General features: G+C 37.3%; 2 protein-coding genes across 2 annotated transcripts; one reads left to right on the forward strand and one right to left on the reverse strand.

Moving 5' to 3' along the window:
- Window positions 1–241: 241 nt before the first annotated feature.
- LOC116289581 (ruvB-like 1) lies at window positions 242–9,337 on the forward strand. Its single transcript, XM_089038621.1, has 14 exons — window positions 242–439; window positions 937–1,023; window positions 2,294–2,467; window positions 3,659–3,701; window positions 3,794–3,861; window positions 3,953–4,042; window positions 4,445–4,594; window positions 5,288–5,351; window positions 5,528–5,553; window positions 6,016–6,081; window positions 6,636–6,742; window positions 7,446–7,637; window positions 8,162–8,211; window positions 8,561–9,337. The coding sequence occupies exons 1-14, from the start codon at window positions 299–301 to the stop codon at window positions 8,668–8,670; spliced, it is 1,368 nt and encodes a 455-aa protein (XP_088894747.1). The 5' UTR covers window positions 242–298; the 3' UTR covers window positions 8,671–9,337.
- Window positions 8,132–17,186, reverse strand: LOC116289580 (uncharacterized). The gene is made up of 11 exons (XM_031696525.2): window positions 16,901–17,186; window positions 15,729–16,075; window positions 15,342–15,376; window positions 14,443–14,712; window positions 14,233–14,268; window positions 13,912–14,044; window positions 13,024–13,125; window positions 12,369–12,684; window positions 11,985–12,281; window positions 10,983–11,270; window positions 8,132–10,338 (listed from the first exon to the last, which is right to left on the reverse strand). Exons 1-11 carry the CDS (start codon window positions 16,918–16,920, stop codon window positions 10,065–10,067), a joined length of 2,118 nt encoding a protein of 705 aa, XP_031552385.2. The 5' UTR covers window positions 16,921–17,186; the 3' UTR covers window positions 8,132–10,064.
- Window positions 17,187–17,215: the final 29 nt, after the last annotated feature.

Here is a 17,215-nt window from a genome sequence, read left to right on the forward strand (position 1 = left end):
TATCTTATCTAATTTAGTTAATTTAAATTGAGGGTCAAAAGGGGTAAAATAGGAGATGGTATTAGCTTCTTTTGGTCTGGGAAAATGGGATTTTATGCACTTCAAAAAACAAAAAACAATCAAAAATGGAATGGGATTGAGATTTGAGCAAAACATAGGCTGGGACTATGGGATTTTCGCGCCATTGCCGGTAATCGAACCATGTTACAGTCACCGATACTGAGTAACCTAGCCTGTCCGCCATATTGACCAGTTGACAAGAACACAGTTGAAAACTTTCTGTACAAATTACGGCAAAATGAAAATAGAAGAAGTTAAAAGTACGACTAAAACACAACGTATAGCTGTACATAGTCATATTAAAGGCCTTGGGCTGGACGAAAATGGCTTCGCTTTGTCAATGGCGTCGGGTTTGGTTGGACAAGAGAATGCACGTGAGGTGAGTTAGTCAGTCCATGGATACCAAATAAAAGTACTCAAAAACGTCTATAAAACGGATTATCAGTATATATCTGCATTAAGTGTGAAAGATAACGCGTAATAATTGATAACTGGTAAGCTTTTGTCGGACTAAGATTTAGAAATTTATTATATTTTACGATTTTCTATATTTTTGACATGTCTGGGCACTCGACATGTCGATGTTTAATATAAACTTACTTTATAAGACTTAAATGACTAAGATCTTAAATTTAGTCGCGGACAGTATTTTATAAGCTATATTTTATGCAATAAATCTCGTTTCTAATTATTTTTAATGTTTTTATTTGAACCTGATATATGTAGTGTGCTCTAGCAACATTTGGTTATCCTACCCCTCCCCCGAAAAAGTTAATAGAAGAAACTTCAGGAAACCCATCTCTCCAATCCTTAGGATATCCCGTTAGTGTCTTTGTAATGTTATTCTAATAATATTTATGTTGTTTCATGTTACAGAGTGCTGGGGTTATTGTAGAGATGATCAAAACTAAAAAATTAGCAGGAAGAGCAATACTCTTGGCTGGTCCCCCAGGAACAGGAAAGGTCTGTAGAATAAAATCATTGCTGTTTACTTAACATAAGTAATTGGGCTGTTACCAGGACCCAGTTGTACGAAGGTTGGATAGCACTATCAGGTGAATAAACTTTATCTAGCAGATAAATTTATTTTGATAACAGCACAGACTTATCCACTGAATAAGGAATTATCCATTGGATTACACTATCCACCCTTTGTACGACCAGGCCCAGTACTGCAATATGATTGTGTTTTTGATCTGTCAGTCACAGCTCATTAGTAGAGAAAAATGATTCATTTGAATACATTTTGCTGGTAAAGTGTTTTTGGTAAAACAGTTTTTTTTTGTATATCCTTCATCTGTCTCATAAGTTTGTTTGTTACTACCTTAGCATCTGATAGAGTGTGTGGAGGGGAGAAGAATCAAAATTTTGCAGAAAGTGTTAAAATCTTTTGACAGTTTAATTTTTTTTAATTTAGATTTTTATTGTAAATACTACCAAAAACATCTAATTTTGTTGATAACTATGATTGGACAAAAATTGTCAAAATTCTGCCAATCATAAGTCAATATTATAAAAACTAGTCTTTAGGGTCTTGCAATAGCTGCAAATACATTAATGGCAAAAATAAATAAGAAGTAGTGTAAACAGCTGCCTAGAAATGACAAATGTGGAAGGTAATTTTAGTTCAGAAGAAATATTTCTGAATTTGTATAGGAAATCCCACTAACTTGAGTACTCTCCAGAATTTATAGGTACAGGTATGAGTGATGTTTCAAATGTTTTCAAAATTGGCTGAGCCTTTAAGTGAGCCCAATTTGAAAACTTTCAAAACATTAGAAAAAATTCTCTGTTAATGAGCAAAATTTAGAAAGTTCATTACTGTACTGTACCTTCTCCAAACTGCTGCTTAAAATCCATTCTTGTTGTGGGTCTAATAGTCCCCTTCACGGTTCCCTGCGCCATCTTGAAAGGTAGCCGGGCCTTTGCATCTAAGTGAGATGGACAGTGAGCTTGCAGTGATAGGGACATGTGAATAATTGTTTAAGGTGTTAAAAAAAGGTCTCTATCATTGCAAGCTCACTGTTCCTCTCGCTTCGATGCAAGGGCACGGCTACCTTTCAAGATGGCGCAGGGAACTGTGAAAGGGACTATTCTTATTGATGTACAAAATATAAAATATGTGAGATGTAATGTGTGCACTTCATGTAACAGTTTAGAGATTTGCCTACATTTTACATAGCTTATTAAATTATCGTCTTACTATTTTATCTTACTATAACTATCATATCAGACTGCTTTAGCTCTTGCTATTGCTCAAGACCTTGGACCAAAAGTGCCCTTCTGTCCAATGGTTGGCAGTGAAGTGTATTCTTCTGAAATAAAAAAGACAGAAGTTCTTATGGAGAACTTTAGAAGAGCCATTGGTCTCAGGATCAAGGAAACCAAGGAGGTGTACGAAGGGGAGGTGAGAGCTGCACTTAAATTTACATTCTAACAACAGAGTTCATACTATCTCCTTTAACTTTTTTAGTTTTGAAGGGCGCTTGAAAAGCTTTTGAATCTCAGCAGTAATTTCTGCTCAAACTCCTTGATGTATACTTTAATAGATAATGGTCAGGGACTCCAATGTTACTCACCCAAAAGTTTTGATGATCATTGTTAAGCTGCATAAAAAGGCTGCACATGAACAATGCCAGCAAATATCCTCAAGCTTAAACATTGCTTTTCTAAAGTCTTATTGCACAACCACTATGGTTGCAATAATTATCAAAAGTCTTATTTAAAAGTAAGGCAGGCATTTCTCCCCTCTAATGAGGACATACTGGGCAGGACTTGTAGCAAGTGACCATGTGAGTTTGCTTTTAAATTCTAAATAAAAATTTCTCTGTACCATAATAACTATGATAATACTCACTGAAAAACTGTTTAGAAATTGTTAGAAATGTCATGTTAGAAATTATTGCTTATAACCTTAATAAAATAACTGTTATGAATGTCGCATCTGATTGGCTTGGAGCGAGTGCTTTATGAGAGCACATAGCACGCATGCACACTTTCCATTGCATCATTCCTATCTAAAATAACGGTTATTGTAATTTATATTTCATAAAAGAAATAAAAAACTTGCTTGCTGTGCTGTGTGCCATTATAAAGCACTTGGGGATTGGCAGAACACTCGAGTAGCGTCCAGAAGCACTCCGCTATGCGTCTTGCTTCTCCTAACACTTCTCTCGTGTTCTGCCAACCCCCGCATGCTTTATGACTGCACACAGCAAGCGCGCACGTTTTCTATTTCTTCAATAATAGTTGGAAAAGTGTTTGTTTTAATATGTTGCTTGGTAATGGAATTGAGTGTCTTCAGTTGATCACCTTGCTAGTAGGGTGTATAGGAGGTTCAGCTTCCCAATCTTCTCAGGGAGTTTTTTACAAAAGAAAAATTTGCTTGATGGCCAATGGTTGCACCCGGTTGACATACATTGCATGTGTTATCAAAGGATTGATTGACCAATTAACACTTCATTCACTATATTTAAACTTGTTCTATATACGAGTTCAGCAATGCAATGAAAGATGTCTTATTTATTAAAACACTTTGGAAAGTAAATAAACTTATTCAACTATTTAAATATGTATTTAACTTCTGATTGTACTTTAGGTTACAGAGTTAACACCTTGTGAGACAGAGAATCCCATGGGAGGTGAGGTTCTAACTTGATAGTACATTTTACAAGTTCTCATTTATTACATCTACATATCAGTGATTAAAGGTTTTAATAATTGTCATGTACAGGTTATGGAAAGACTGTCAGCCATGTCGTCATAGGACTAAAAACTGCAAAAGGAACTAAACAACTTAAGGTATTAATTCATAAAATGGTATAATGTAATTTTTTGTCTGTTTTCCTTAAGATGCATTGTATTTACTTCATTTGAATGTCTTGCTTTACAGTTAGATCCCTCGATATATGAAAGCTTACAGAAGGAAAAGGTTGAGGTTGGAGACGTGATATACATAGAATCCAACAGTGGTGCAGTTAAGGTAGTTAGTTACTCCTGTAAATCTTGTCTCTATTACACTGTTCTCTATTACAATCTTAGTTTTTGAGGAGTGTTGGTCAAAAAATAAAAACAAAAATGTCTGTCATAAAGATCAAAGTTGTTGACGAATCATGCATACTATGTATCTATGTAATGATATTATCTAAATGTAGAACAGCAGTCCTCACGTATGACTTTGATGTCTTGAAATCTGTTATGATTTAGGAAAAATACAAAATTTATTAGAGATATAAATTATGTTTCAACAAGCTAAGTTTTCTCCAGGCCAGGGAGTGCCATTAACCTACAGAGAAAATTCACCATTTTGAAACATAACTTATATCTTTAATAGTTTACCAAGCACTTAACCTGATAAATATATATATATTTTTTATTCTATCAGAGACAAGGTCGTTCAGATACGTTTGCGACTGAGTTTGACCTAGAAGCTGAAGAGTATGTCCCTCTACCAAAAGGAGATGTACACAAGAAAAAAGAGATTGTACAAGATGTTACACTACATGATTTGGATATTGCTAATGCCAAACCACAGGTACATCGCAGTTCCATTGATAAACAACTATATTCTCCTACTTTGTAAAACTCTGCTGTTGGGATTTGTTTAGAGGAGAATATAGATCTTGATCTTAGGGCCTCTTTACAAAGAGAGAGGGTAATCTTACTATAGGGCTTCCCTTTGTTCTAGATTTTCTTCTTGTTTATTTTAAGATTGATATACAAGCAAACCAAGGTGACCCTACTGTAGTTAGTACTAGGGTTATACTGTCTGTTTAACAGTAACCCAGGTTTCCCCCTGTACCCTCTAAACTACATGTAGTACCTCGCCTTTTGTTTGGAACAACATTTTGTAAGTTCTGTAGCACAAATATTTTGGCCATTATCATATTTAGGTTTTTCACTGTGGTGTCACGTCATCTAACATTTTTATTTGTTCATTTGTTTTATCAGGGAGAAAAAACAGTTTACATTCAAATCTTTAGATTAACCAAATTTTATTTACAGCATGATGTCACATGGAAAACCTCAATACTGTAGCTGTAAATTAACTCCTGACAAATACAATAATAACAGGAATAATGAAAATGTTAAAATAAAAATTGCTGTTATTATTTTCTCATTTTTTATTTTATATGTTGAGCTCGTTAACCATCCTTCATTTCAAATCCTGTTTTTCATTCTTCTTTTATTGGTTATTAAGGGGTTTATTAATATTGTTTACTATTAGGGTGGACAGGATATCATGTCAATGATGGGTCAGCTGATGAAGCCAAAGAAGACTGAAATTACTGGTATGTGAAGTAAGAATGATATTTATAAATGAACATAAACCTACATCTTTTTATTCAGCATACATATCAATCAAGGAAAGAAAACAGCAAAACCCTTTTCAACCCGCAAGCATACTGTAGATGCTTTAATACTGTAGTGAGATGACTAAATGCTTTTTGCTTAACTTTGTTTTCAGATAAGTTAAGAAAAGAAATTAATAAGGCAAGTTTTGTTGTGTAAATGTTTTGAATAAAGAATGTTATCACGATCATCATTATATTGTACTTTTAAAATAGTTGTAGTAGAAATAGTACTAAATAGGTCAAGTTGAGGGAAAACTGGCTGTAGTAGGCATTGCAATGTATCGTGGGACTGTTTGAAAGGGACATATTTCCAAGATAGCATCTATTTTGTCCCCTAAAACAATCTAACAATGCACTGCAATGCCAACTTGACAGTTTTCCCTTGTCTTGGGAATGGCTCATAGTATTATTAGTAGTATTGTACTTCTGAAATAGTCTGTAGTAGTGTATCTTCACTTACTCTGTCGTCTAGCTATCAACATCAGTAGGGCTAGTAGCAGCAGCAGTACCATAATATAAGCTACTACCGTATCTTGCAGTCTTGAAACTTTCTTCACAAAATGAGGAATTACTAATAACTAGTGGTGATTATGACCTACAGGTTGTAAACAAATACATAGATCAAGGAGTAGCAGAACTTGTGCCTGGTGTACTATTTGTTGATGAGGTATAATGTAAATTCAACAAATCCTTCAAAGATTCCTATTGATTGTCCTCTTATTGATCAGAGATAATGGCTTACAGCTGTAAGATGTTTAAGACTAAAGGGGAATCACAAGCGCAGCAAGATCACAAGATTTGAAGACATCATCTACGATCAATAAGAGGACATTCAAAAGAAATCTATGGGCAATTTGTTCTTTACAATAACAAAATCCAAAAAACATCCAAAAACAAGAGAAAAGTTTTAAAGAAAAATGGTTTCAAGGGTCCTGCCATTGCCGTGCATATTTGATTCTTCATTTTATTCGTCTGTCCTCTTATTGATCATAGTTGTCAGCCAATCAAATTGCAAGATTAAGCTCTTTTATTTGTAAAATAATATCTGTACATAGCTTAGCGTTTTTGGACACACCTAACCCCAATACATATTAATAACAGGGTTTGTACGTCATGTAATTCCTGGTAAACCCACTGAAACTCCACCCATATATATGTGCATTTTATAAGGCATTAGCCTGTTCCATACTTAACTCTCTCGAAAATGTTTGTGTTATGTAGGTGCATATGTTGGATATTGAGTGTTTTACCTACCTTCACCGTGCACTTGAATCTACCATCTCTCCTATTGTTATCTTTGCTACCAATCGTGGTAGCTGTACTATCAGGTAAATAATTCATGTTATGCTAGAGTATAGCTCATGTGTAACAAAGCCTCTTGAGATTGGTGCAACCAAACACATTAAAATCTTGCAGCAAACACTGTCATACCAAGCCAAACACAAAACGTATTCTAGAACTGATATGCTGTTGGGTGTCTTTATAATAAATCTTTAAAATATATCTCCCGCAAAAATAAAAGATTTAAAATCAAGGTTTAGGACTTAACGCGTCCGACACCAGGGGGAAACGTTTGCGCATGCGTACACTTCAGCACGTTTTCTAAGAATTTTGAAGAGTTTGAGCAGTGAGAAAATCAATGTTTGTTCGCTCCAAGTATGCAAAAAAGTTCGAGAGTATACTTTTGTCAGACCAAGATATTGTATTAACAAACTCAATATGAAAGAATTAGTCTTAAGTTTCAGGCATGGACACTAAGTTTTGGCATTTTGTGAAGTTCAATTTATCAGGCATGTTTGGAAGTCAAATTTACTTATGTTTGGACTAATATGCATTCGAATTCAGAGCATGCGCAGACGTTTTTCACTCTTGTCACCGCGTCCATCATTAGAATATAAAATCAATGGTAAAACAAAAACCTCATATGGTAAACTATTCACAATTCAAATGACAAAAAAGCAACTGTAGAAAGTGTTGTTTATGTAGAACTTAATTGTAATGTGTATTGTAATGTGTATTGTAATGCTGCAGAGGTACAGATGTGGTGGCTCCCCATGGTATCCCACTAGATCTACTAGACCGTGTATTAATAGTACGAACACTACCATACTCCCAAGAAGAGATGGTCCAGATCATCAAAATACGTGCACAAACTGAAGGTATACAGTTGGACGAAGAATCCTTGGAACTCTTAGGAGAGACTGGAACAAAAACTACACTAAGGTAATCTGTTCACGTAGTTCACTGCTGGCAAAAAGCTTATTTACGAAGAGGAAGGGTGACCCTAGTGCTATTTAGACTTTATTTTGAATTCGCTCTAAGATTAAGTTCAAGGATGTCCTCTTATAACACTGTCCGATGTTCACGCCACAGATTACTGAAGACTTAATAGTTAACGAGTCTTGAGGAAGAGTCCTCTTAGCGCGCTGCGCTATGAAAAGGCTGGCTGGCTTTCTGTTTGTTTTTGTTTGTTTTTGTTTGTTTGTTTGTTTGTTCGTTGTGAAGAAGAGTGAAAAAATTTGAGTGCTCTTGGAAGCCGCTAATAAGATCCTCCACAAAGTTACATGGATTCTATTTCTATTCTAAGGCTCAGGTCAAACGTCGAACTTCACAGTAGCCGAACTTAATAACATCAAAGAAGATCGCCTTGTTATTCATTATTTCAATTTGGTTCGGCTCATGTGAAGTTCGACGTTTGAACTGAGCCTAAGACCTCCTTTTCTAACATATTTCATCTTTTATTCCAGATATGCTGTACAGTTGTTAACACCATCTAATGTCTTGGCACGAATCAACGGTAAATGCATGGAAACGTACATTGATCTTTTTTCTAAGTAAATTCTCAAATTTAGTTCGTATCTCGTTCTGGACAAAACTTTACCTTGCTTCAGTCACATTATAAACCTTTTTACCTTGACTGCGATGTTTTCCCATTTCAGACCACGTGTGGTTTTATATAGAGATCAAGATTCTTTGTTTGAATATTAGATTCATTGTATTCTCATGCGTAACCGTTAAACAAAGAAATCATACTCTAGGGAATGACACATGGTCTGAAATAGGGAAAGCTGTAAAGGTTTATCATTGGTATTTGTTTGAAGTACTGAGATCATTCTAATAATGTTGTTGCTGCTTGGTCCACTCAGGTCGTGATTGCATCAGTAAACAAGATGTGGAAGAGATAAACGAATTGTTCTATGATGCCAAATCGTCTGCTAAACTGCTAGCAGAGAAAGGCGACAAGTACATGCAGTAAAAACTAGACTTTCCCCTCCCCCCTTAGTAGATCAATCACTTCTCACCAGGCCTCTCCCTACTCCCTCGAGTGCCGAAGACAGTGACCGGAAGAAGAATCTATTCATAGGCTAATATGTTCTGACGGTGTTTAGTGAATCTTAATATTTAATCATGGTGTGCTAACGTAATGCTGTAGAGCAGTTTTCGTATGACTGTGAAAAGCTTGGTGTCGTATACGCGTCTTGCAGAGACCGTGATTTTTTCTAGAATTTTCAGTTTGTATGATTTTTTTTTCTCGCTCTCGTTCATTCCGTGTTTCGGGCAATTTGATTGGATGGAGAGTAATTCGCGCGCAACGTGATTGGTCCGGCGTATGCTTTGCCTTGTCACGACCGTGTACAGTGCTGCCAATTTTTTAACAGTTATACGAAAACTGCTCTAGTTTATTTCATTCAAATCGACGGGTTTATCCCAGGCCACTTAAAAGCCATCAGTACTCCTCAGACGAAGGTGGCTTACACTCCCACTAAGTTGTTATCAATAACTTTTGCATTTTTCTTAATCTGAAGTGTGTCTAGATTATTTTTATGTGTGGCCGGTTAAGGCGTCTGTCCAGCTATTGCTAATTTAATAAACATTGTACTGTTTATCATGGATATTATTAAACTCGCTGTGTTTGAAGCTTACTGGATTCCTCGAGTGATCAGATTTCTAATAGACGATACTCCGTTAGCATGCTGTACTCTTATCCTTTGCGTACTCTTATTCTTGTTCTTACTGGATACAATTGCCCTATAACACTATGAAAACACACGAAAACTATCTTTCGTTTTGAGTGAAGCAAAGGTTTTAAAACTGATTTGAGAATAACTTAAAATAAAAATAAATGTTGAACAAGTCCTGTAGTCTTCGTCAGAGTTATAGATCTATTGGTCGATCTTTTGTTGTACCGCTAAGATTCATGGTCGTGGTTGGGGAACAAAAGTAAACATTAACGACTCAAAAAATAAATTACCAAAAAAATGTGTTTTTGAAACTTAGAAATAGGCACCAAATACCAAATATATATTGTAGGATAAAGTACCGGTTTATAAAATGTTAGTAAACCAGACATAGTGCTTACGATTCAGCTGCAGAGCGAATCTAGTCCAAATTCTTATTATTCTTCACCCCTTATAAACAAGCTGTGATATAGAGTTATTCCATAAGTCGGTGTATTCGCTCTTTTGTCGATCGACCACAACCCAAAAACGAGCGAAAACTACGACTTATGGAATCAGTCTAGCTGTGATGGTGATATAAGGCAATTCTTGTAACAGACCAAACCTTTTCTGTTTCCCTATATGTTAGTTGTACTTCTACTATCTCGCCTTTTTCGAGCTTGATACAATATAAGTACATGTTTCTGGTTTGTTAAGGCTGGTAAAGCATTCCTCGCCAGCGAGAAATTGACTTGGGATAACCTTGATCAACCTGTTTGGTTTCACAGTTAAACCGGTAATACAGGCTTCCCTTGAAGAAGTAGGTGTGTCCGTTACTCCACACGAATACTGAGTCAATATTGTCTGGTATACCTTTCCAGAAGTTGCCAATGGGTCGTGGATAACCTTGGTCGATCTGGAAGGTCGTGTCGTTAAACCTGTAATAATCAGACCCCTTGAAGAAGTACGTTATGCCATTCACATATCTGATGAGATAAAAGCATTAGATTTTTCATTCCAGAACCTGGATCTTTCAATTTCGTGATACACCGTATTTCATTACGTCATTGCCAAAGGCAATTCGCGAAAAGCAATAGGATATAGGTCATTCCAAGATCCAAGAATAGCTGGAATGACTTGTGTTTCTGCTACTTATTCTTGTCAAGAACATAGGACCTTGGTGCTTGAGGACTGATTCGTTTTGTTTATAGTCGACAATTAAACCATATTTCCGTTTCGGAATGACCTATCGGCTTTGGTGATGACAACGTTTTTTGAGTTAGATGCAAGGTAAAAAAGCAATTCTTTCAAATGCATTTTTTCTGTTAAAGCCGCGATAACACTAAGCAATTTTCTCTGCATCTTGTCTCGCAACGGTTGCGACACAAGTTGCATGGAGCATTGCAGCGTGTAACCTACAGCGCAATTTGAAAAATGTTGCGAGACAAGTTGCAGTAATCGTTGCGAAAAGTTGAATTCCTTTCTACTTTTGGCAACGATTGCAAAGTGTACGGCACTCTTGCAACTTGTGTCGCAACGCAGTAAAAATGGAAAAATATGGGGGGAAAACTATGAAAATTGCGCCTAAAGTCGAAAGCCACTTTGCAGGCAATAGTTATATTTTTCACACCTGAAAACAGCATCTAAACCATGAGGAACGCCTTTCCAAAAATATACTATAGGTTTTGGATATCCAAGATCCAGCTCGCCAGCGGTTACATTAAAACGAAAGTACTTGGTCCCCTTGAAGAAGTACATTCTCTTATTACTCCACATGAATCCAGTATCTATATTTGTCGGTAGCCCTGTCCAGGATGACGTGATGGGCTTGGGATATTGAAAATCGACATGGTAAAGGTTGTCGTTGAATCTCCAGTATTGGTTTCCTTGGAAGAAGTAGGTGAAGCCATTACAGTGCCTAGATCATATGATAATTAGGATTAGAGATAAAAAACGAAGCTGCTTTAATGAAGCTACTTTGCAAGCCGCAAGGTAGTGGATAGGCTCAGATCTCCAGCTGTCGGGGCTTAGACAATCTCGTACCCAGAGCCGAGGAAGAACAAGGGCTCTGGCATAATTTATTTTTTTGAGATCAGATTTCTTGAACTTCCGGAACTTCCGAGCGCATGCGTTAAAAGACTTGCCAAAAAAAATTGTGTTCCCGATTTTTATTTTAATTGGAAGTAAACAGGGAACTCTGTTTTGAAAAATGAAGAAATGCCAGAAGAAGCCCAGAAGAAACGCAGGCTCTAGGGGAAGGGGTTGGGGCTTCGTTTGCTCGCGTTAATATGGGAGAGATGATAGCGGGCGCACGCAGCCCCGAAGGCAATCTGAGCCTTGGTAGTGGAGCCGGAGGTATAATTTCCAATAAATTATTTTAACAAAATATTTCTCATTAGCGTCCATTGTTAACCGCACCAAGATGGCCACCATGCATTTTTTTTTTTTTTTTTTTTTTTTTTTTTGGCTTTTGTCTCTCTTGGGATCGGATATGCTTGCAATCCATTAATATAATTTTTCCTGGTTGGCAGTGAATGGTGGTCGACGGTGCTTGATCACTATTTGAAGCAGATAATAAGATTTAAAGACTTCTATCAGCTGACTGAAACCTAGCATGCGATACATGACCCACCTGAATAGAGTGTACCCAGACAGTTCCATGGTCCCTTGCCACCATTCCCTGACTGGTTTAGGGTACCCATGAGGTACCCCCACTGCATTGTTACCGTGAAAGAAGAACCAGAACTGAGCATCCTTGAAGAAATACACCCCTCCATTGTACCAGGAGATGGCAGCTTCGATATCCTTGGGTACATCTACCCAGTAATCGCTTATGGCTTTGGGGTACCCTTCATCCACGTGACGAATTTTAGGGTTAAATCGATAGTATTGCGAACCTTTGAAAAAGTACGTGTAACTATTGGCTGAGCTGTGGATGGAAATTTTGACCCGTTTCTCATTATCAATTACCTTAGACTCGAATAGTTAATATAGAATAAATAATTATTTTACTTACCTAATGACGTCATCAATATCCGATGGAACGCCTCGCCAAAAATCGCTGATAAGCCGAGGAAACCCGGGGTCGACTCGGCTGCTCGTATCGTTATAGCGAAAATAGTACTTGCCCTTGAAAAAATAGGTTATTCCATTACCGTATCTAAAGACTCCATCTATGTCGGACGGCACACCAGGCCAATGAGATGTAATGGACCGTGGATAGCCTGGGTCGAGCCCAGGTCTTGACTCGTTATATCTGTAGTAGTTGGAGCCTGAGAACAAGTATACGTACCCATTGGACCAGCGGAATATGGCGTCTATTGTACAAGGCTCTGGAAAGAAAGAAAAGCATCTGGTCTGTATAATTATTCAATATCTGGCTTTAGCTTTATCGCTTATTGACGTGTTTAGTAAAGAGAATACAATTGCTGGGTCTCAATCAGCTAATAAAAGTATTAGAATCTAATTATCTGCTTCAAATGGTGGTCAAAAGCTGACTACCATTTGCTGTCAACCGGAAGAAAAACTAGTTTCGAAGTTGCGATTAATCTGATGAACATTCCTATTGAGACCGGAAATGACGAATGAGACCCAGCAATGAAGAAGGTAAAAATTGATTCATGATTGAGCAAACAAAGGCAGCATGTAGTGTGTGCAGAAGGTGAACCTACGTTGAGGCATCTTCATGAGACTTGGTCTGTACTTCTCTAGGGCCCACTTCATGCGTTCAATTTGACCTGTTGTGAATTCTGTCATACAGGCATCGTTCGTATCTGATATGATCCATGTGAAACATGAAAGTCAAAAAACAGCTAGAACCATTACCATATATAAGATTGCATGCTACTAACATCCCTTTGATTCTCTTCACCACGATTCAGGACTTTAACAACATCATCAAAACCTGACCTAAATAAGAAACTAGAGAAAAACCTTTGCGAATACTTGTATTTAGGAACATTTTACGATAATTCAACGGAGAGTTTTAGTGAGAACAGAAATGTTCGTTTTCTCCGACTGTAAGCCAAAGATTTTGGCACTATACTTTTGTGAGTCAAGAAATTGTATTAATAAAGTTAAGAAGATATGAAAGAATTAGCTTTACATTTCAAATACTGACTTAAAGTGTTCGAAATTGTGTAAAGTATATTTATCAGACAAGTTTGAAAGTCAAATTTGCATACAGAGTACGCGCATGTGCAGACGTTTTTCTCTCGTGTCCCTTCATAATCAATTATCATCAACGTCCTCTATCACTTGATATCCATACCATCATTTAGCTGCTGTAGCACGATTAATCACTCACATTATCTTAACTATAATTGCGAATCACCTTCATTATCATAAGGGTTAACCATCATATATCCACGTCATTGGCGGATCCAGAAATTGAAAATGGCCGCCACGCAGGAAAAGCTGGTAAGATTGGCTTCACAAAGGGGGTTCCAATTTAATTCTACTGACTGTAAAGAACATGATTGACTTCAAAAGATATCACGAAAGGGGGTTCCATGGTAAAAACCTCTAGATCCCCCACTGCTCATCACCTCAATACTCACATCCCATATAATTTCTGACGGGATCTTTTCCTGGTTGTTCTGGACAGGTGTCTGTGTCTGTGGATGGACAGCCGTACGATGGTTTACTCCTGGGTGTGTCATGCACTCCGTCATCCATGTTGTTACATTCCCCCTGCACAACCAAGAATTAAAAAAGCTCTTTTACTATATGGTCCTTGTTTTACGAGGGTATAGCCAGTGGCTAGCGAAACTGTGGCCCTCGATCCATGATCACATTGGAATTTAAAAGTATAAATTGAATCGTATAATATCCATATCCACGCCATATCGACGAGTTCACTTCTTGACTTTTAGACTTACCTCAAAAACGTGAAAAAGGCCAAAATAGTGACCAACCTTAAAGATAAAAAAAGAAAAGCTTGGTGAAACCAATGGCAAAAAATGTTGAATGCTATATATTATAAGCTGATAACTTTTAGTTTGCTACTAGCATTAATCCGATTGTGGGTCTGATGTATCGGTGGGTGTTTAAGCTATGTTAGGAGCGCCATATTTTCCACCCTTACCTACCTCATGTACCGTATTCTTTCCTTCATTGATAGGAGCATAACTACCCCCAGGTAGTGTGTCTGGGTGAACAACTATACCATGATATACACTATCCTCTTCGTACCACCAGGGCATCGCTGCACTACCTATCGTACTGTCTAGACCACTAAATTTACAAGTGTACACATTTAGAGTACTACTTGGGGACTGGGACAAGGCGCGCATGAAATCTGGGGACATTGCAAGACAGTTCTTGACCCAGGCATCGTTAGCTGTGTAATCAACTGAACTCTAAAAAGAATAAAAGGAAAATGAAAAATAACATCACAAATCATACAGCCAAAGTGAAACTGGGACTTCAGACTGTGGTGTGTGGTCGGATCAACTTAATACAGTCATGCTCATTGTATGGTCTGACTTTATTTGTAATTTTTTTTCGTCATTCCCTATGATACATTGCTGTTTGTGCGTAACCAGGGGAAATACCGCACATGTTATGATGAAGAATGATCAGAATATGCTGTACATGCATCTTATGATATTTAAAGATGCATAGGAAACACCCAGAAACAAACAGGACGAATTTTGAAGAACACTTGACTTCTTGATGTTTTGAACGTTAAAAATTAACTTAGAATGAACTGAAAACCAGATTTTTACGGGTAAAAAAGTTATATTGCATTTTTGATTGAAGTACGTGTATTTTCCTGACAGGTTTTTTTTTTTTTTTTTTCTTTTTTTCTTTTTTACGGTTAATCCCCAAAAAGCAAAACATTAAATGCATACATGGGATGTAAAAATGAAGATTATACGATTCATTTTAAATGATGGGAAATCTACCGTGATACAGACTTGTTTGTGATATTTAATGGGGGCGGGTACAAGATAGAAAGGGACAAATCGTCGATTATTTAGCTTACCATGTTGAAGATCATCGGTGTTCGTACAAAAGCATCTGAAACCAAAATTAAAATAGTCTTGGCCCGGTTGTACGAAGACTGGATAGCGCTATCCGACAGATAAATCGTATCCAGTGGATAAGTCGATGCTGTTATCCAATAATTTTATCCACTGGATAAGGATTTATCCGCCGGATAGCGCTATCCACCCTTCGTACAACCGGGCCCATGATGGTCAAAACGATAAATTAAAATAATAGAATGATTGACTATTAATGTCTAATAGACTAAAATACTGCACCTCGGTTGGTTAATGAAACCATGGGAAAAGTCACTTTGGTAAAACAAACTAATACTGAAAAATATCATCAGTTCCCCCACCCCCCTACCCCACCCTAGCTCACTCACCGTTCAACACTATGACTTGTTTTTCAAGGGTCTCCTTTGCAACTTTTCCTTCGCCACTTGTCGAATGAATAACATGCCATGCCACAGGAATAACATACTTCTCGTGACATTTGAATTTTTCATTAAAGAGGGCATTAAAAGCATCTTTGTCTCCTTGGCTTCTCGACCTGGTTATCAGCTTCGAGTCAATAGTAGACATGAACGAGAATCCCGCGGTAGGTGTGCGTGCTAGTTCTGGATGGATTTTCATGGAGTCTCTGACTGCACACCTAGATCTTTGGTTAACTTGGACGTGGGTGTATACCAATACTGAAGAGACTGATAACAGAATAAATCGAAACAATAGCCTAAAACCGGAAGAGAGAAAAGTAAAGAAAGAATTATTGCTAAGAAACTAATCCTGAGCTGAGATGCCCACCAAACATGGCAGCTCTCCGCGAGCCTTGCAAGGCCGCTTATACGGAAGCAAAGGGATAATATTATGACAATATTTTTACTAAAAACATCTTTATACAGTCGCACTCAGTGTTGAATACCAAGCACAATATGGATATATTGATCGGAATGTAAAGCTGTTTCAAAAACGTTTATTGAAGGGCCGAGTTTGTTGCATTAGGTGTCCATCTTTTCCGGAATGCTTTCTTCTCTGCTCACAGTACATGAATATATTACATCTCAAGCTTAATAAGCAACATGCAACAGAACCTTCACCATGCAATCTTTTTTGACATAGATATTTATTACTTCATAACTTAAAACTCATAGTATAGGGCCTTCTAGCTCACTATGTTCTACTCTAAGCACCTCCCCTCTTGCGTTGCGGCTTAACCATGAATCCATAGCTTATATCATTTAAGTCAATTTTGCACTTACACCGAGGACAGTCGAAGCATACAGCTCAAACTAGTTTACAAACTTCGTCTTTTGTGGCAATTATGCGGCAAACTCGGGACTGACTTGATTGCAATGGTTTGTGTACTAAATATAATATAACTTTACTTGTTTAACCCACGATCTACTGACGTTGTTGTATTATATCAGTTCAGTGGTAATGTAGGTCTTTAAAGTGTAGTTTGGTTCGCTAGTGTAGCAACTCGACCTTACCTACATTACAATGTGAATCTAGAGATCGATTTATTCATCTGATTATAACAAGACATCAATATACAAACCATGTAGTAAGGGTCTCCATCGTGTTCAGTCAAGTCATCCAAGGCAGTTCTCGGTCTATCGTCTATGGTGGGTACGAAGCAAAGCTAGCTACGCCGCCGGTCCAATTGTCTGCAGTTTAGTGACCAAGATATTTGCCGTATAGTTGTATATAGCTTTAAAAGGTCAACGTTACAACCATCCGTATCTAACATATGCAAGTTTTATATATCGTGCCCAAAGAAAACCATATTCTATTAAGGGTATGAAGTGAGTAAGGTTCCGCAATGAAAGACCAAACGGGTCATAATCGAGTGGCTTGTAATGAATAATGAACT

This window comes from Actinia tenebrosa, unplaced genomic scaffold, assembly GCF_029948245.1.
Source record: "Actinia tenebrosa isolate PJP-AT-01 unplaced genomic scaffold, QUT_ActTen_1.0 PGA_scaffold6__47_contigs__length_16458017, whole genome shotgun sequence".
Taxonomy (NCBI): domain Eukaryota; kingdom Metazoa; phylum Cnidaria; class Anthozoa; order Actiniaria; family Actiniidae; genus Actinia; species Actinia tenebrosa.

What these genes read in the sequence shown, in the direction of transcription:
- LOC116289581 (XM_089038621.1), top strand. Translation starts at nt 299, where the DNA reads ATGAAAATAGAAGAAGTTAAAAGTACGACTAAAACACAACGTATAGCT. An exon ending in CCAACAGTGGTGCAGTTAAG is followed by an intron (nt 4,043 to 4,444) that starts GTAGTTAGTTAC and finishes TTATTCTATCAG; the next exon opens with AGACAAGGTCGTTCAGATAC. An exon ending in TTGCTAATGCCAAACCACAG is followed by an intron (nt 4,595 to 5,287) that starts GTACATCGCAGT and finishes GTTTACTATTAG; the next exon opens with GGTGGACAGGATATCATGTC.
- LOC116289580 (XM_031696525.2), bottom strand. Translation starts at nt 16,920, where the DNA reads ATGGAGACCCTTACTACATG. An exon ending in GATATTGATGACGTCATTAG is followed by an intron (nt 12,282 to 12,368) that starts GTAAGTAAAATA and finishes TTCCATCCACAG; the next exon opens with CTCAGCCAATAGTTACACGT. An exon ending in TCTGGGTACACTCTATTCAG is followed by an intron (nt 11,271 to 11,984) that starts GTGGGTCATGTA and finishes CATATGATCTAG; the next exon opens with GCACTGTAATGGCTTCACCT.